At 43.3% G+C, this 21,581-nt stretch overlaps 1 protein-coding gene across 1 annotated transcript in view; it reads right to left on the minus strand.

Moving 5' to 3' along the window:
• Window positions 1-21,581, minus strand: part of LOC126183797 (uncharacterized) — a 258,705-nt gene that overhangs the window by 197,987 nt on the left and 39,137 nt on the right. The window contains exon 2 of the mRNA XM_049926039.1: window positions 16,401-16,529. Coding sequence (XP_049781996.1) covers window positions 16,401-16,526 — 126 coding nt within the window. The 5' untranslated portion in view covers window positions 16,527-16,529. The remainder of the gene's footprint in view (window positions 1-16,400; window positions 16,530-21,581) is intronic.

A 21,581-nucleotide genomic window follows, 5' to 3' on the forward strand; every position in this document is an offset into this window, starting at 1 on the left:
GGAAGGCACCAGGACCAGATAATATAACATCTGAGATGCTGAAAACAGACTTGTACACTATTGTGAGTTATTGTACATCCTCTTGGAGGAGATATGGAGAGAAGAGAAACTGCCAACAGACTGAAAACAAGGTATTATCGTGAAAATACCCAAAAAAAAGAGATGTTACTAACAGCAACAACTGGCGGGGCATTACCCTATTGTCAATACCAAGTAAGGTACTTTCGAGGAAGCACAGCTGAGGAGAGAGCACGTGGGTTTTATAAAACATCAAAGCTGTGTGGACCTAATCAATACTTTCAGAATTATTGTGGAACAAAGCGTGGAGTGGCAAAACACTCTCTACCTTACCTTTACTGACTTTGAAAACTTGCAAAATATGGCATTCCAACAAAGAGTATTAACACCATCAAGGAAATATATGAAGACTATGAATGCCAAGAACTACATAATGGAGAACTAACAGAGCCTTTAAAAGTAAGATTACAACAAGGGTGTACTCTTTCGCCAACACTATTTCTTTTGGTGTTGGACCATGTAATGAAGAGAGGGATGAGGGGACAGAAGACAGGCGTGCAATGGGGGATGCGGGATAGGCTCAAAGATCTAGATTTCCCAGACAACCTCTGCTTAATGGCACAATGATATCGAGACATCAAAGAGAAACTGGCCAGGTTACAGAGAGAGGCAGAAGCTGCAGGCCTCAAGATCAATGTTCGCAAAACCAAAGAAATTTGGATAAATTCAACCATCATGACTAAGCTGGGCATTAATGAAGAGGACGTAGAACATGTCAAATCTTTCCTCTATCTCAGAATTATAGTCATGACTACAGCAGGCACCAAGGTCGATGTCCATAGTCGCATCCGCAAACCAAATGGTGTTTGTACAACTGTACCCCGTTTGGAGATGTAGAACATCTCAAACAAGACCAAACTCTGGCTTTTCAATAGCAATGTGAAGGCTGTTCTGTTGTACGATTGCGAAACTTGGAACATGACTAACCACATATTTTAAAAAAAGCTCTAAGTTTTATCAACTGCTGTCTCCGGTGTATTTTAAATGTGAGATGGCCAGATATAATGGCAAATGAAGATCATTGGATAGAGACAAATCAGCAACCACTCAACATGCAAATCAAGGAAAGAAAATGGAACTGGAATGAGCATACATTTAGGAAACCAGATGGTGCTGCTGAAAGGGTGGCATGGGACTGGAACTCTCAAGGAGTTCGAAAACATGGTCACCCCAAATAGACCTGGAAAAGGACAATCGAGAGAGAAGCTGCAGAGGGAACGACAGGAACTAAGTGAAGTGAAGTGATGTCAAAGAAGACTGAAAAGGTGTTGGCGTATAGCAAATGCCTGTCAGACTGCCGTTTCCAATCAGAGTAAATGGTCAGTTTTAGATCATCCTTCCTGATCAGGCTATTCAGTCAGTAACTGTCGAGACACTGGGTTCTTGCCAAGCTTAAGGATGAGGATAACATGCTGTCTTGCCACTGCAAGAGGAAGGCACGCTTGACCCAAATGTGATTTAAGACCCTGAGTAGATGCTCCCTCTGGGTAATGTCAAAGTTCTGGATCATCTGGTTGTGGATGGAATCCGGGCCTGGGGCCGTGTGATGTGAAGAGGTAAGAGGCTGCACAAATTCCCATTCGGTGAAGAGTTCATTATAGGCTTCAGCTCGGTGGGTGTTGAAACAGAGGGGGTTTCTTCAACGACAGGAAGAGGAAGTCAATGCCATCGCAAAGTGTGTCGCGAGATGTTCTGCAAGGACCAATGAATCAGTACAAAGAGCACCCCGCAGCGTAAGACCCTGGACTGTTGATTGTCACTGGCAGCCTAGAGGGCTATGGAACTTTGACAAAAACCTGGGATGAAGAGGTGTACGTTCCCAGGGAGGAAACGTACCATTCCTACCAGGGGAAACTGCAGAGAAGAGGGAGGGGGAGAAGAGAATGGGATGGGGATGGGACCAGGGTAAGGAAGAGGTGGGAGGAGAAAGGATGTAACAGAGGCAAAAGTAGAAGAAATCTACACTGGGTGGAGTCTGTCACATTTTTGGCGAGCCTCAGCATAAGGTAGATGATCGAAGAACTTTTACTCTTGGATCTTCTTTTCTATTTTGTAAACTGAGCAGTCTGGCTATCATGGAGAGTAGTGATCATGACGATTTAAACACCCAAGTGGCAGAACACAGGGGCTTCCCTCATAGAGTGGGTGTCCAGTCACCACACAGATGGTCCCCTGTACAGTGGAAAGATCTACGTCTACACGATTACCCTGCTATTCACAACAAAATGCCTGGCAGAGGGTTCAATGAACCACCTTCATTCAAGCTGTCTCTCTACCATTCCACTCTCTAACAGTGTGCAGGAAAAACAAGCACTTAAATTTTTCTGTGCGGGCCCTGATTTCCTTATTTTATCGTGATGATCATTTCTCCCTATGTAAGTGGGTACCAACAGAATGTATTCGCAATCTGAGGAGAAAACTGGCAATTGAAATATCATGAGAAGATCTCACCGAATGAAAAACGTCTTTGTTTTAATGATTGCCACTCCAATTCAGGTATCATGTCTGTGGCACTATATCCCATATTTCGGGATAATACAAAAAAGCTGCCTTTCTTTTAACTTTTTCAATGTCATCCGTCAGTCCCGCCTGATGCTGATCCCACACCGCACAGCAGTTCTCCAGAATAACGCAGACAAGCATGGCGTAAGAAGTCTCTTTAGTAGACCTGTTGTGCCTTTTAAGTGTTCTACCAATGAATTGCAGTCATTGGTTTGCTCTACCCAAAATGGTATCTATGTGGTCGTTCCAGTTTAGATTATTTGTAATTGTAATCCCTAAGTATTTAGTTTAATTTACAGCCTTCAGATTTGTATGACTTACTGCATAATCTAAATTTAATGGATTTCTTTAAGAACTCATGTGAATAACTTCAAACTTTTCTTTATTCAGGGTCAATTGCCACTTTTCGCACCATACAGATATCTTATCTAAATCATTTTGCAATTCATTTAGGTCATTGGATAACTTTACAAGGTGGTACATGAAAGCATCGTCTTCAAACAATCTAAGAGGGTTACTCAGATTGTCTCTTATGTCATTAATATAGATCATTAACAATATAGAGCCTATAACACTTCCTTGGGGAACATTGAATACTACTACTGTTTTATTCTATGACTTTCCATCTATTACTAAAAATTGTGACCTTTCAGACAGGAAGTCACAAATACAGTCGCACAACTGAGGTGATATTCCATAGGCACGTAGTTTGGTTAGAAGACACTTGTGAGGAATAGTGTCAAAAGCCTTCTGCAAATCTAAAAATATGGAATCAATTTGACATCCCCTGTCGATAGCACTCATTACTTCATGTGTATGAAGAGCTAGTTGTGTTTCACAAGAATGATACTTTCTGAATTCGTGCAGACTATGTGCCAGTCAATCGTTATCTTTGAGGTACTTCATAATGTTCTAACACTGTATATGTTCCAAAACCCTACTGCAAATCAATGTTAGTGATATGGGCCTGTAATTCAGAAGATTACACCTATTTCACTTTTTGGGTATTGGTGTGACTCGAGCAATTTTCCAGTCATCAGGTATGGATCTTTCTATGAGCAAGGGGTTGTATGTAATTGCTAATTATGGAGTTATTGTATCAGCATACTCTGAAAGGAACCTGACTGGTATACAATCTGAACCAGAGGCCTTGCCTTTATTAAGCGATTTAAGCTGCTTCGCTACATCGAGGACATCCACTTCTACGTTTCTCCTCATTTTGGCAGTTGTTCTCGATTGGAATTCAGGAATATTTACTTCGTCTTCCTTGGTGACGGAGTTTTGGAAAACTGTGTTTAATAACTCTGCATTAATGGCACTGTCATCAGTGACTTCACCGTTGCTTGCGCGCAGTGAAGGTATTGATTACGTCTTGACACTGGTGTGCTTTATGTATGACCAGAACCTCTCTGGGTTTTCTGCCAGATTACGTGACAGAGTTTTGTTGTGGAAATTATTGTAAGTATCTCGCATTGAAGTACACGCTATATTTCGAACTTCTGTAAAACTTTGCCAATCTTGGGGATTTTGAGTTCTTTTAAATTTGGCATGCTTTTTTTGTTACTTCTGCAAGTCATCTGACCCGCTTTGTGTACCATGGGGGATCAGTACCATCACTTATTAATTTATGTGATATATATCTCTCAACTGCCATCGACACTCTTTGAAATCATTCCACATCTTTTCTACACTTACATGATCAGATTGGAAGGAGTGGAGACTGTCTCTTAAAAGGTATTAAGAGCATTTTTATCAGCTTTTTTAAATAGCTTTTTTGATGGTTATGAGTGTTATGGTATTCAGCCTAGCAGCAACTGCCTATTGGTAACTAATCCCTGTATCCGTCATGATGCTCTCCAATTTGTCCAGGATTATTTGTTGCTAAGAGGTCAAGTACACTTTAGCAACCATTTATGCTTCAAGTGGGCTCATGAACTAATTGTTCAAAATAATTTTCTGAGAAACCATACAGTACAATTTCAGACGACATTTTATGCCTGCTGCCGGCTTTAAATATATAATTTTTCCAGCATATCGCGGGTAGATTGAAGTCACTACCAACTATACTTGTATGAGTGAGGTACTTATTTGAAATGAGACTCAAATTTCTTTTGAACTGTTTAGCAACTATATCTTCCGAGTCGGAGGGTCAGTAAAACAATTCAATTAATAGTTAAGTCAGATTGTGAAGTATAACCTCTACCAATACTACACACGGTAAACTACTTCTGACAGCAATAAATACTCCACCACCAACTGTATTTAATCTATCCTTTCTGAAGACTGTTTGGTCATTTGAAAAAATTTCAACTGAAATTATTTCCAGCTTTAGCCAGCTTTCTGTACCATTAACTATTTAAGCTTCAGTGCTTTCTATTAGGGCTTGGATCTGTGGTTCTTACCCAATACAAATACAATAATTTACAACTACAATACCGATTGTTTCTACAACTAACTTTCTGTGTTTTACCTGCTCCCTTTTAGACAGACGCCTGCCTATTCTGTCGTTTCCTGAGACTATCTACCCTAAAAACTGCCCAGTCTCTTCCACACAGCCCCCACTATCCATGTAGCTGCTTCCCGTGTGCAGGGGACTCGGGACCTATTAAGCAGAACCAGAAAACCCATCACCCGATGGCGCAAATCAAGGAGCCTGCAGCCTACACACTCACAGAGCCACATGAGCCTCTGATTCAGACCCTCCACTCGGCTCCGCACCGAAGGACCACAGTCAGTTCTATCGACAATGCTGAAGATGGTGAGCCCCACCTTAATCTCACAAGCAAGACTGGCAGTCTTTACCATTTCTGCTAGCCACTCGAAACTCGAGAGAATCTCCTCTGATCCAATGCGACGAACATCACTGGTACCAACATCAGCCACCAGTTGGCTGCACCCTGTACTCTTTATGGCACCCAGAAGTGCCCTTTCCACATCCAGAATGACTCCCTCCCAGTATGCACAAAGAGTACACACTGGCTTCCTTCACCTCCTTGGCAACCATGTTCTTACAGGGCCGCATTACATGTCTAACATTGGAGCTTTCAACTACCAGCAAACCCACCCTATGTGAATGCCCAGATCTTGTAGGACAAAGAGCTTCCTCTGGAACAGGGTGGACGACTCAAACACACAATAAATTACAAAAATAAACTAGTAGCTACACAGATAACTGAAACAAGTTGCTCCTGTTTGAAGCTCGTAAAAACATGCAACAAACAAACAGTGTACTCACCTTATTAGCAGCAGGAACTCAAGGTGCTCTGTCACTGACATTCTAACCAACACTGATATATGCCCAAAACCAGCACCAAAAGCACCTCATGGGTGGCAGGATGTATGGCTCTACATCACATCAGTAACAGATGACCGTTACCTTCTCTGGGAGGCTATCTATTGTAACTGCGACTGGAATGGTCACGGGGTTGAAGTGACGGAAGGCGCGGTGGGACCCGCGGAGCGGCCCGCGAACAACAACACAACAGGATAGGATGGACACGATCAACGAAGGACAGAACGAACAACAACAAGATCGAAACAACGGAGTCACAAGGAACCTAACAACCACGTCCACTCATACGCAGAACAAGAAAGTACGTAAGCTGTCTAATGTGAGGCGATGTGTCCAGAGACGTATGCAAGATTAGACTGGCTGGCTGAGCGAGAGGCAGGCGCTTAAGTACTCTATCGGGAGCACCGCTATTGGCCACTTGAACCACGTGTTCCACTGTGGCACCCTCACACTAAATGCGGACAAGGAGGTGCGTGCCGCCACAGCTTACAGCGCGATGGTGCAGACACCTCTAGGGGTCTTCGACGTGCATGACGTCTGGTGGGGGATTCAAATCCCACAGCGTGCGGTACCAGACTATCTCCATTGAAAGACGGAATAAAGGCGCTGGTATTGGTGAGGTTGTCTTTACGACCCATCTGCACACATCACGTATGTCATGTCACTCCAGATTACCCTGGAGTTCATCAGTTTGCAGGATGATATCCCAATGAAAAATCACTTCCTGGACCATATTCAGTGATTGGTGAGGGGTAATAGACACTGGGACATCACCAAGATGATCACAAGTACGAAGATGTGCAGATTGGGCAGCAGCAGCAGCTGCAGCAGCAGCAGCTTTGATCAACAGAGAGCCCAACCACATCTGACTGAAAGACACCACTTTGCCAAACTTCTCCTTGATATTTCTGCAAGAAACAACAGCTTTGTGGTGAAGAATGTGTCCCCGTCTGTACTAGTACAGACCAGATAGTGAGGAAAGTGCTTCATCCCAAGATGGCGAGCATTGCCCTCTTTCCAGGGTGTAGCCACAGAAGGGAAGGCTGCAGGGTCATACGAAGTAGCATTCAATTATCTTTTACCACATGCAAAGACGGCTAGATTCTTGCAGCTTGATACACTTCATGTGCCAAGCATCTGCCCTGATACCACGCACTCCAATCAGGGGCTCTCCCTATGGATGCCACCCAGCCACAGCAAGGAAAGCCATGTATGGCGCCATTGCTGGGAGTTCCGATGCTCCAGGATGAGAAGCAACCACTCTGGCATATATGGGGAGGGAACAGCTCAGGTATCAGTAATGTGATCCTTGTGTTCTCAGGGGGCTCAACCAGATGGGTGCATAACAGCTACACATGTTGGTGATCTAGCCTGGTGGAGGAGAACAAGAGCAGGGAAGGAAGACGGGAAGAATGGGGGGATCCCCAACCCCACCGTAGATGCTAGGGAGGAAGCTCTTCCCCTAACGAGATCAAACCCCAAGGATGGACCAGAAACAGAAAAAAAGGATGAAAGAAAACAGGCAAGAAGCACAAAACCACAAGGAATACAGGGAATCTGATGTATAGCCAGGTCGACATAAATAAGGAAACAGAGAGAGTCGAAGGAGAGGGCAGTGGGGAAGGAGTGAGGGGCAAAATGAAGGAAATGCAGCCTGGGAAGGAAGAATGAGCTGCAACAGCTCGGGTCCCCAAGAGCGCCGTACACTAATTCATGAAAGAACATTGAGTCCCCGAGTCCCCTGGGGGGCCTCTACGAGTTAAGATACCTGAGGGACCCAACAATGTTGAACTGCAGATATCGCACGTCTCCACAGCTGCTGTATCACCTTTGTTGCCTTTAATTCCACATATCCTGTTACCCAGCAGAACACCACCAATTTCCACAGAAGTTTTAGCTGAAGTGGGGTCTCCTGGATGGACTGGATGAAATCCTCTGCCAAGTCCATGCATGAGATGGCTAACAGTACACTTAAACATTCTATGCATATGACACATTTCATGGCTAACTCCTCCAGTGTAATGCGCCATATCGCTCCATCACAGACAGAGCGCTAATTTCGCAAGTGGATTTACAGGACACTAACAGGGGAACCCCAGGTGTCAACCTTTTAGTATTGTTCAGATCCATCAATGAAGACTGGCATTAGCTGCAGCAACAATTTTCAATATTAATATAGTATATAATGTAATACATTTTAATATTATTAAATTAACTGATATCAAAATCCAATCTGGAATAGCCTCTCCTGTACGTGTTGAATTTTTAACAATTCTGAGCTTCGTTAGCAAAGATGTCACTTGAAGACACACATCCTGGAGACAATTTTTGTACCCAAAGTGCCCCTAAGTCTGCTTTCATACACATCCAAAGTGACTTTATTGTTTGCAAGTTATTTACAAATGCCATTTTCATAGGTAGCTGTAGAATACTAGTGACTGCTGATCAGACAAGAACCTCTATGCCTGAAGCACTTACACAATCTGCCACAAGATAGTTAATGGTAACTCAGCATCTTCTGAAGATTGATAGCTACAAAGTGAGCCTCATTCCCAAATAGCAGCCAAACAAAAGCGCACCATCTGTATCCATCCAGTACTTCCACACCCTCCAGTACCAGAAGGAAACTGGTTACACAGACAGGATAAAAATCCCACGAAAGATAAGAATAATTTTAAAAAATGTGGGAAGGTAGGATCCAGGCTAGACCACTGATCAACAGCATCCATGGGCCCCTTGGGTCTGAGCAGGCAATGAGACACCCCTCCAATCTATCATGTGGCCAACGAGGCTAATGTGCTCTACAACACAGAGAGGAGCAGTGCTTAATTTCTAAACTTTTAGGTGCCAGAACGTGCCCCCTTCTACCACTCCTCCAGACTGAAGCGCCTAGAACCGCTCGGCCAATTCGGCCGGCTTGAATGATTGGGCACGCAGAGAACTGCTTCTCAGTGGTATCATGAGAGATCTTTTGCACTTAACTCAGAAAGTCAGTTTCATCTCTTTCTTTCTTTCTGCATCTACTGATTATTTCTCTGTAATCAAACTAAAACATGAAGCGTGCTTGAAAATGCCAGTGAAACTTTTTAAACATTGTAATTTAGGAAGTAATTCTGAATCTATACGGAATGTAAGCCTAACTGCTGTTGTGACACTGCACAATGCCAAAACATTGGATTCAACTATTGTCAGTACTGTCTACCAAATCACTCAATAAACATTACCTTTTGTTCTGCTCATGATTGTAAACACAGAACACAGGCTATTATGACCCCACAGAAATTAGTTTAAATAAGATTACTTCTATAACAAAACTGTAATGCAGTTAAGTTACAATATGCCTGACCATAAAACACGCACCAACGGGTATTGTTTCTAAATGAAAACAATAGTTGTGGAAAATTCCACGTAATTTAAATATTTCAATATCTTGCTTCCTGCAGTGAGCATAACTGAAGAAATGCTTTTTCTGTCTACAGCACAGATTCACACAAAAATAATTTACTCAAATATATAAAGAAATTAATTGCTGGAAAACAATTATGAAAATTCAAGGATCGTGGGATTTTGTTGTTAGCAACAGCAATCAAAGAGAGATCTGATAAAAAATTACCAATTTTATTCAGGACTAACCATTAAACTGGGAAATTCTGTGACGCTATACATTACGTTACAATACTCAGAAAATGAGAAACTCTTCATAGAGATGACAGATTTGTTCTTTGCTATAAGCCCATACTGTCTTAACTGAGAAAAACATATTTCATGAGTAGCCGCTGCAAACTGAATATTTATTTATTAAACCATAAACAATCAAAAGGGACACATTATCACAAATGTTAACACATTTGCTGCAATCTGACTGAAAAAGGTTTTACACGTAGAATACATCTTGTAGGAAATGCAATCAACGCATTTGGCATTGGAGAGAACTATTACAAAAATAAACATGCACTTAAATGAAAATCAGTTTCACAGCAGAGTCAACCGTTTCAATCAAGGTCACACTCATAATAATCACCCATCTTTGGAGAACATTTTACAAAAATATCAAAGCTTCTTGACTTCCATTATAGCTCTGTTAAAATTACTTTTTCATTTCCAATAACATACTGTGTATATAAAAAAATTGGTTTGTACATTAAACCATTATTTAAACAATTTTATTCCAGTGGGCTGGACGAAAATGTTACACTGTTTCAAGCACCAGTTCAGAACTTTAAGAATCCCGCATCTTAGCAGATTTTTGGCTCGATTTGCCATTCAACAATTAAAACGCTAATGACCAATAAACTGAATTGGTTGGATTGAGTATCGACCGGTTAACTCATTTATGATAAAATTACAAATGATTCCAAATCAAGAATGCCACATTAATAATAAATCATATTCAGCGCTAATTTTGAGATTACAATTTTGTAATCTGAAGTATGAATTTAATTTCCCTTCAGTCATAAAATAATGAGTCCTGTCAACATACACTATATATCTGTGACCTAAGGGTATACAACTTTGTTTAAATACTTCACTTTCAATTTTATTACACTTTCAACATAGCATATTAACTTAATAATGATTGGACTGGATTGGATTGGATTGTTTGGGGAAAGAGACCAAACAGTGAGGTCATTGGATTAAGGAAGGATGGGGAAGGAAGTCAGCCATGCCCTTTCAAAGGAACCATCCCAGCATTTGCCTGGTGCAATTTAGGGAAATCACGGGAAACCTAAATCAGGATGGCCAGACGCGGGATTGAACCGTCGTCCTCCCAAATGCGAGTCCAGTGTGCTAACCACTGCGCCACCTCACTCGGTACTTAAAATGACAAACGTCTGTTATTCTAACGGAACCACACGACTGCTACGGTCACCGGTTCGAATCCTGCCTCAGGCATGGATGTGTGTGATGTCCTTAGGTTAGTTAGGTCTCAGTAGTTCTAAAGTCCTAGGGGACTGATGACCTCAGAAGTTAAGTCCCATAGTGCTCAGAGCCATTTTGTTATTCTGACAAAAGTCAGTGGCATATGGCCAGTCAGTTTATACAGAATATACGTTTTATATTTATTTGTAAAAAGTACCTTTTTAGGACATATTGAATTTTAACTGAGCTCACAGTTTTAACTAAGTTCATACTCTGTGGCTCAAACAAAGGAAGAAAAAGTAAGCAGTGTGAAATTATTTCAAACACAATCAATCACAAACAGTTTGAGATGGATTAAGAAAAACATTTCCATAATACAGTATTGTCTTCATTATACACTATCATTTCATGCTTCTGACTGAGTAGCAAGTGCAGAATGATATCCCTTCACCAGCCAAGACTTTACATGATGCCCAGGTTCATATCTAGCTACAGGTGGTCCCAGAAGTCTGATGCGTAATAATTAAGTTCATTGCAGAATTAAGTTCATTGCAGAAAAGCCCCGTTCACACTCCGCATTCGACACTGCAATCCTGTTTATTACTGATAAGAATTTTTTGAACATTGGTGGCTGTACAAGAATAGTTGGAGTTTCTCCACTTAGTACTGGTTTCAGATCCTGATTGTACTCCCTTAAGTATTATTTCACGAGGGCTATTAATTTTAAATCTTTCACACATTCCAAAATTTCTCATTTTCTCCTTGAGTGATAAATATGTTTTTAGGCCAGAATTGGGGTGAATGACCTTCCTGTCATTCATAACATTGTAGCTTTCAGATGCATTGACTGTTGATATGAATACACTAAACAGATTCATAAGGATGTAGGTTGTAGTAGGTGGTGGGAGATGAAGCTTGCACAGGATGAAGTAGCATGGAGAGCTGCATCAAACCAGTCTCATGACTGAAGACCACCACCACCACCACCACCACCACCACCACCACCACCACCACCACCACCACCACCACAACAACAACAACAACAACAACAACAACAGCCTGGATGACAAATTATTTGCCAAGTTGTGAAAAACTGTTTATCATAAATCTTAGAAATATTTGTTCTTTCAGAAAATTCGACACATTGAAAGTTCATATTTTCCAGTGCAATGTTAGCTACATTTGCATGTTGTCCCATTGCATCAACCTGACTCTCAAACACTTTTATTAGAAGTCTAATGTCATCGTAAGCTTGAACATGGTTTACACTTTATATTTGAAGCTGTAGGAATAGATCGGCCAACTCTTCTAAGGCATCATACATTACAGCTAGTTTGGGGACAAAAGATGTAGATGACAATGTATTACAAAGCCCTTTGTAAGTAGACCATTTTGAGTCCCGTTTCGTGTCCTCTGATGCTTCTAAAAATGACTGTACAGCTTTTACTGCCAATAAACTGGAGGTCACCCAATGAGAGTCAAGCACACAACCGATTTTTAAAATTTCTTGCTCCAAACCTTTAGCAACAACCGCCAGCTCCCTGCTGTTTTTCATAGAGCAGCTGAAGATATTTCTAACTTTACCCATGAATATTTTAAAGTGATTAATTCTCGCTACTTCTTCTATCGTGTCGTGCACGACGAGTTCTAAATGATGATTCAAACAATGCCAGATGAATAAGTTTGGAAACATTTTCATCACTTGCTTTGCGAGGCCAGATTTTTTTCCTAACATGACAGAAGTTCCATCGCAAGTCAAAGCGATTAAATGGTCTTTCAAAAAGTCATAGCCTAGACCTAGTGATTCTAACTGCTTTAAAAGTTCTTTCAAGATACCAGATAGTGTTGTGTCATTTAGCTCAAAAAGCGTCAAAAAATTGTCATGGGGTTTTTCATTCCTTTTAACAAGGTTCTAAAGTATACAATCAAAGCGTTTTTGTTTGAAAGAGAAGCAGCTTCATCCAAAAGAAGTGAAAATTTGGAATCACTCTTTATTAAATTATTTATCAGATCTGGTCAGAAATATCAAGTGCTATATTAGAGCAAAGAACATTTGAATGTAGTATCCGGGCCATATCCAAACCATTTTTAATTTGGAGATCAATTTCTGTTTCAAACTCATAAAATCGTCTATTTAACTTTGCTTGCTTATAAGCTGTGCGAAATACACGCTCAGTAACAACTTCTTGTTCCTTTACCATGGAAGCAACCGAGTTCTGAATATGATGTTTTTCTGCGTTAGTCTGGATTTTGTTCACTAAACCATGAGCTTGGGACTTGCGGTGATCAAATAGTTTTTTCTCAAGAGACGTTAGTTGATCTTTTTCATTTGTCCCATATGAGCTTACAGTCCCTAAAACCCATTGCTCACTCAGTTTTAAACCTTTCATTTTTTCAGCACCTAGTGTAGATACACTTCCACAAACTTGGTAACCTAGCTTTTTTTTATTAATTAACCACGGGTTTTTAGCTTTATAATATGTACATTGTTCAATAGACCAACAATCTGGCTTTTCATCATCATTACTGTCTATAGATGTTTTGTCCGTATCCATATCCACCAACTTACAGATATTTTCATTTAGCGACGACTTCTTAGGAGAAAGATCATCTGCCTTGTTGTTTGCATCTTCTTCTCCAGCCGCAGTTGCTCACTAACTTTTTGTCTTTTAGGTTTAAAGACGTCACTAATTTTTGTAGAGGTATACATAACCATTAAACTCTCGTGTCCACTCACAGTCACAATGTGTAAATAAACACTACAAACAAACCGAAACAATGCTGTTGGTTCTGAGCAGAACAACAACTGAACTGCAAGCGACTGACGTACATAGAGTGAGTGAGTAATATTGTTGAATGAGAATTCCGAAAGTGCCTGTTGGATTGTTTGTTTGCCTCTCTGTGAGGCAGCGATGGCTAAAAAGGTAAATTGATACAAATTGAAAAAGACAGACATGACCTGTCTGAATCATGGACTACAAAGACTGAATTCACAAACAGACATACAGATACGCAATTATAACTCGAGAACCACTTATGCGATTTACATGTTTCTTTGTTTGACTCACAGATATAGGCATTTACTATCTATCAGTATATATTTAGCTACTTTAGGTAGCACAAGAAATAAGCTGTGGCTATAATTGTAAGTCAAGTCGCAAGAAAGTGGGCTGCCGTCGTGCTCTCTTGCAGTATGCTGCTTAAACTATTAGAGCAAAATCATTTGCTTTAGTAATGAATTGTAGACCTCAAAAAGAACCACAAAAAGTTGTTGAGAGGATGTGTTTGTCTTTCACAGTTGAGTCACAATCACACTTTTTCTACTTTGTAGATGCTGAAACAGGCGACTTCAGAAGACAAAAAATCATCATTATCGTTCAACCGTAATCTTTCATTTAGGTACATCTTTTTGAGCTCTACAATCTGGTACTACGTAACTTGATGTAGTTCTTATGGACTACGTAACGTATTTCAAGAGAGCACGCTGGTGGAAAACATTTTTACTTCATATAACTGATGAAATTTAAATGGCTGAACAGACTTTCAGAAATATAGCTAAGAACCATCCCGATTAAACCAGCTTTCAAATAAAAAAACAGCTTTAAAATCTGAACTTTCGTTTGAGAACTATGTCAGGGCAGACAGACAGACAGAGTTACTGGTCAAACATATACACCTCCATTCTGCATTGGGAGTTCAAATTTGCCTCCTGTGGGAGCGTCAACTATGTTCTAACAACAGTACACACACACACACACACACACACACACACACACACAGGATATACTGAATAGTCACAACCAATTAATGTCAAGGGTAGTACTGGTCAACAGCCTGAAGGCTACTCAAGGAGTCACTGCCAATAAAGAATGACTCAAGAGCAATAAAAGTGGCTGAGGGTTTGAGCAGTGGCCACTAATTCTAAATCTGTTCAGCAGGGAACGTAGTAGGCAAAACCATAGAGATGTCACGGTACACCACATCTCATTCCAGAAATGTGTCAAACACACCCAGGAACAGGTGGCAGAAAACCACAGGTTCTATTGAGTATTTTGGTCCAAAGGAGAAGTCAAGGCTGATCCAAGGATGAATGTGTATTGCATAGCTGAGCAGCAGTTTTTAGCACCTGATCTGCAGGGGAGGAACACCAGCCTCCTGAAGTAGGCTGTTCACAGGGCTGGTCCGAAAGGCTCCTGTCACAAGTCTGACTGCACAATGGTGTATCGGGTCCAACATCTGAAATGCTGAAGACAATGCGGTGCCACATGCCAGGCTCCCATAATCAAGATGCGATCAGACTTTTGTAGAGATGCAAAAGTATAGAGTGGCCTTCATACCACTGTGCAGGTACGATTAATAGAAGGACAACTACATATGAAAACGGTAACTTCTTTACTCAAAAGACAGTGAGAAGTAATCTGTTACTGAATTCCATTTAATTTTCATTCTAAGTAGAAAGGTGTTAAGTTGTGAAAGAGTTAATATATGCATAGTAACTAAATTTGCTATGGACCATATAGATATTTCATGTCAGATAGGAATTTGTTTGAAAAGTAATATTAAACCTATGTCCAATTTAAGATTCTACAGTGAATATTAATAGAAACGTTATTGAGACCATTTACTTTTACTAAGTCCTCAAGGCAATAGTGTGTTTTGTTATCTGTTATATTTACATAAATAGTTTGTTCTAATCTGTTAGCTCCAACCTTAATGTGAACATACTGCATTCAGGTGCTAGAGTTCATTGCACTCGTGTGGAAAAGTATAGGTTGTGTTTGTTAAAGTTACTCATACCTATTTTCTTGAACAAGAATGTCAATCATTCTCTTGCCTAATTAGGCTGGCAACCATTTTCCTTTATCCTTTGAACAGTGTGGATAGGTTAAACATTGTTCAACACTGTTAAAATATTTACGTACTTCTGATTTTCATTTCCGATAAGCCACCTCCATTTGGTATATCATGGTCAACACAAATAAAATCATTTCAGAGGGTAACACTGCTCTGCTTATTCATACTATAATTACTTGAATAAAAATAATTTCATGATACGAACTTCCTCCAGCTTTGAGGTTATGGTATAGCAGTAGCTGACAGTAGTGTTATAAACTACCAAGTCAATCCCAAAAAGGGGACTATATAATTAATAATGAAAGTTGCAGAAGTCCGGAGGGTACGGAAGCTAGTGTCCAAAACTCAGACCAGATTCAAGCACAAAAGCACAATCTCCACCAAGAAGACCATATAGAAGAAAGGTAGAGAGGGGAAAAAAAAGAACAGGAGAAATAGACTTGCAACACGGAAAGGAAGGTAGTACTACAAGAGCTGGGACCCTGTCTTGGCCAAGCATGTAGTCACAAAAGTGATGTGAGCCCCCCTGGAGCAGAACTACTTTTCTTGCTCCCCTTTTTAACTCACAGGCATTTGGCCTTTACTGCTTAAAGGACTGTAATATTCTTTGCAGTTGCTTGGCATCTCAACCATAACAGACCTGACATCTCGCTTGGGGTGCAGAATGATATACAATACACCAGGAAACAGGTAATCTTTGTAGGAGGTCACAAAACTTTTCAATGGTCACACGCTCCACAGCCAGCCAGTTGACTGTACTTATATTACCACCACCACCACCACCACCACCACCACCACAACAACAACAACCTACCTGTTCTGAAACTGCTCTAAATAAACAAGATCCATCTCTTGCTGTGTGCTTGCGATAAAATCCATGTGACTCCAGCCACTGGTCCATTGGATCAGAATTCTTTGCACAGAACTTACGACGTGCCATGATCTGCAATAAAATAGACTGGATGTTATTTCCTATAGGGTGAGTTGAGGAAATGTATTTTTAATCCCAACCCTTTCCCCTTCCCCTGCCCCCTGATACACTAAGCTATCAAGCAATGGAAAATGGCATTCTATCAATACTCCCAAAAAGAAACTGACAAATCTTCTGTCCTTAAACAATCTCTAACAACACACACAAACCACTGCAGGATGTCGGTGCTCTGTATTCTTCTGAAAAACAGATGCAGTGGCATATCAGCTCTTAAAATAATTTTGCCCCCAACAAGGACACTGGTGTTGCCCTGTCAGTCCATTTTCCACAACACTGGCATGGTTGTTCCAGGGACCAGTCTAACAGTTAGGGCGAATCATTCCTGATTAAAAACCAACTTACCTGTTTACAGGAAACTATCCCACTGTTCTTTGATTCATGTCTAGTGCACGACACACTACATTCTCCGAGCCACACAACACCTTTGTTCAGCAGAAATACATTTGATGAAACATTGAGAATAAATTCTAAAAGGTGACTACACACATTCTGATGGAAGATTTGTGATACAAGTGTCTGGCATGATTTTTTTTTTTTTTTTGTGGTTTTAGGGCGCACAACTTCAATGGTCATTAGCGCCCTGACTACTCTAAAAATGCACCGCGAGGCACAAGTTGACAACAACAACTAAAAGGGAAAACACAAAAGACAGACGGACAGGCAGAGGATTAAAAAACATCATCAAATGTCCTTAGCGAGGTTTGTCAAATTGATAAAACAAAGAACACGAGCAGCTGCTCGTGGGTCATCCGCTAAAATGGCATCGAAAGTATTAGGCAGGTTAAGATCGAGGCGCAGTGTGGTAAGATCTGGACAGGACATTAAAATGTGCCTAACCGTCAGCAAGTGCCCACATGGGCAGAACGGCGCCGGCGCAGCCGTCAGCAGATGGCGATGGCTGAACCGGCAGTGTCCAATTCTTAACCTTGCTAAAACGACCTCCTCCCGCCGAGAAGGGCGTGAGGAGGACGTCCAAGCCACGGGAAGAGGTTTTAAGGCCCGAAGCTTGTTGTCGGTAAGTGCAGCCCAATCGGCATGCCACAGCGACACGACGCGCCGACAAATGACCCTGCTAAAATCGGACGAAGGGACACAACAAGAAGCTGTCCGAGGCTGGAGGACCGCAGCCTTGGCCGCGGCATCTGCAGCTTCGTTCCCAGGGAGACCGACATGGCCAGGAACCCACATAAAGCTAACCGGCGTACCGACGTCCACCAGCTGCTGGAGAGAGCGTTGGATCCGGTGTACGAAAGGGTGAACCGGGTACGGATCACTGAGGCTCTGGATGGCGCTCAGGGAATCTGAGCATATGACATAAGCAGAATGTCGGTGGCGGCAGATGTAAAGAACAGCCTGGTAGAGGGCAAAGAGCTCAGCTGTGAAGACCGAACAATGGCCATGGAGCCGGTATTGGAAACTTTGTGCCCCGACAATAAAGGAACACCCGACCCCGTCATTGGTCTTAGAGCCATCTGTATAAATGAAAGTCATGTTGATGAACTTCGAACGAAGTTCCAAAAAACGGGAGTGGTAGACCGAACCGGGGGTGACCTCTTTTGGGAGCGAGCTGAGGTCGAGGTGAACGCGGACCTGAGCCTGGAGCCAAGGTGGCGTGCGGCTCTCGCCCACTCGAAAGGTTGCAGGGAGTGAAAAATTAAGGTGTTGAAGGAGGCGACGAAAGCGAACTCCAGGGGGTAGCAAGGCAGAGACATACAACCCGTATTGAAGGTCAAGAGAGTCGTCAAAAAAGGAACGATAAGACGGATGGTCGGGCATTGACAGTAGCCGACAGGCATACCGACAAAGCAGTATATCGCGCCGGTAGGTGAGTGGCAATTCGCCAGCGTAAGCATGAAGACTCTCTACCGGACTGGTATAAAATGCTCCGATCGCAAGTCGTAAACCCCGATGTTGTATGGAGTTGAGGCGGCGTAAGATGGATGGCCGTGCAGAGGAGTATACGAAGCTCCCATAATCCAGCTTGGAGCGGACGATCGACCGATATAGACGAAGTAGGACGGTTCGATCCGCTCCCCACGACATACCACTGAGAACACGGAGGACATTTAAAGAACGGGTACAACGGGCGGCCAAATATGACACATGTGGAGACCAGCTAAGTTTCCTGTCAAAGGTAAGGCCTAAAAATTTGGTGGTCTCCACGATTGGGAGAGCAACGGGACCAAGTCGTAAGGACGGTGGGAGAAACTCTTTGTAGCGCCAGAAGTTAATACAGACCGTCTTCTCGGCAGAAAAACGGAAGCCATTGGCGACACTCCAGGAGTAAAGACGGTCAAGAGAACGCTGAAGACAGCGCTCCAGGACACGTGTACACTGCGCGCTGCAATAGATGGTAAAATTGTCCACGAAAAGGGAGCCTGATACATCAGCTGGAAGGCAATCCATTATTGGATTGATCGCGATGGCGAAGAGAGCGACGCTCAAAACTGAGCCCTGTGGCACCCCATTCTCCTGGCGAAAGGTGTCTGACAGGACAGAACCCACACGTACCCTGAACTGTCGATCCAATAAAAAGGAACAAATAAAAAGAGGGAGGCGACCGCGAAAGCCCCATGTATGCATGGTGCGGAGAATGCCCGCCCTCCAACAGGTGTCGTAAGCCTTCTCCAAATCAAAGAACACAGCCGCGGTCGGGCGCTTCCGCAAGAAGTTATTCATAATGAAGGTCGACAAGGTAACCAGATGGTCAACAGCAGAGCGGCGCCTACGAAATCCACATTGTACATTGGTAAGTAGGCGTCGAGACTCGAGCAGCCAAACCAATCGAGAGTTAACCATTCGCTCCATCACTTTACAGACACAGCTGGTAAGCGAGATAGGTCGATAACCATGTATGCATGGTGCGGAGAATGCCCGCCCTCCAACAGGTGTCGTAAGCCTTCTCCAAATCAAAGAACACAGCCGCGGTCGGGCGCTTCCGCAAGAAGTTATTCATAATGAAGGTCGACAAGGTAACCAGATGGTCAACAGCAGAGCGGCGCCTACGAAATCCACATTGTACATTGGTAAGTAGGCGTCGAGACTCGAGCAGCCAAACCAATCGAGAGTTAACCATTCGCTCCATCACTTTACAGACACAGCTGGTAAGCGAGATAGGTCGATAACTGGAAGGCAAGTGCTTGTCCTTCCCCGGCTTAGGAATCGGGACAACAATAGACTCGCGCCAGCATGCGGGAACATGTCCCTCAATCCAGATGCGATTGTATGTACGAAGAAGAAAACCTTTACCCGCAGGAGAAAGGTTCTTCAACATCTGAATATGAATAGAATCAGGCCCTGGAGCGGAGGACCGTGAGCGGCCAAGTGCGGTTTCGAGTTCCCGCATGGTGAATGGTGCATTATAACTTTCACAATTCGAGGAGCGGAAGTCAGGTGGCCTAGCCTCCTCTGCCTGTTTGCGGGGGAGGAAGGCAGGGTGGTAATGAGCGGAGCTCGAAACCTCGGCGAAAAAGCGGCCGAAGGCATTGGAGACAGCCTCAGGGGCCACAAGGACTTCATTCGCGACCTTCAAGCCAGAAACTGGGGAGTGGACCTTAGTGCCAGATAGCCGGCGCAGGCTACCCCAGACAACAGAAGGAGTAAAACTGTTGAAGGTGCTTGTGAAAGCAGCCCAGCTGGCTTTCTTGCTTTCTTTAATAATACGACGACACTGAGCACGTAATCGTTTATAATTAATACAATTCGCCACTGTAGGGTGGCGTTTAAAGGTGCGTAAAGCACGTCGACGAGCACGTAAAGCGTCTCTACATGCTGCGGTCCACCAGGGGACCGGTACGCGACATGGAGAAGAAGTAGGGTGAGGGATGGAATATTCAGCAGCAGCGAGAATGACTTCCGTGAGGTGTGCGACCTGACGATCGCAGCTTGTGAAGGTTTGATCCTGAAAGGTCGCCCTGGAAGAGAAGAGCCCCCAGTCTGCCTTGGAGATGGTCCAACTAGAGGAGCACGGAGAGGGAGTATGCTGCAGGAGATGGATAACACACGGGAAGTGGTCGCTCGAATATGTATCAGCAAGTGCATACCACTCAAACCGGCGTGCAAGTTGGGGAGTACATATAGAGAGGTCTAAATGGGAATAGGTGTGAGATGTGTCCGAAAGAAAAGTAGGGGCGCCAGTATTGAGGCAGACAAGATTGAGCTGGTTGAAAAGGTCTGCTAACAAGGAGCCCCTCGGGCAGGATGCTGGAGAGCCCCAAAGGGGATGGTGGGCATTGAAGTCTCCAGTTAACAAAAATGGTGCAGGTAGCTGAGCAATAAGTTGCATCATGTCTGCCCGGGTAACGGCAGATGACGATGGAGTGTAAACGGTACAAAAGGAAAACGTAAAGGTGGGGAGAGTAATGCGGATGGTAACTGCCTGCAGGCCGGTGTGCAACGTGATGGGATCGTAGTAAATATCATCCCGGACCAGCAACATAACCCCTCCATGAGCTGGGATACCTACCACAGGGGGTAGGTCAAAACGCACAGAGGTGTAGTGTGCCAAGGCAATTTGATCGCATGGGCGTAGCTTCGTTTCCTGGAGGGCTACGACGAGGGGACGATGCAAGCGGAGCAGCAACTTCAAGTCCTCTCGGTTGGAGCGAATGCTGCGAATATTCCAGTTAATAAGTGCCATCGTAAGAAAAGGAAGATGAGAGAAGGGGTCACCTCAAAGGCCGCTTAGGGCCTGGCTTCGAGCGAGCACTGCCGCCGCTATCAGTAGGCGGACAGTCATCGTCCATGGGGTCTATAGGGTCATCGGCCATCTCGGGAGGATGGCCGGGAGGGGGAGCTTCCTCCGCCGGTGAACGGCCAGATGTTCGGCTACCAGCGGTGCGGCCAGGCGAAACGGATGACGGCCTGGGGCGGCAACCGCTGGGGGGCGCAGGAGAAGAAAGGCGCCGTGGCGGAGAAGGAGAACTGTGCTTCCTATGCGCCTTTTTAGAAGGACGTTTGGTGGAAGTACCGGTCGAAGGCTGGGAGGTCGAGGGACGGAGGAAG

Source organism: Schistocerca cancellata, chromosome 4 (genome assembly GCF_023864275.1).
Source record: "Schistocerca cancellata isolate TAMUIC-IGC-003103 chromosome 4, iqSchCanc2.1, whole genome shotgun sequence".
NCBI lineage: Eukaryota > Metazoa > Arthropoda > Insecta > Orthoptera > Acrididae > Schistocerca > Schistocerca cancellata.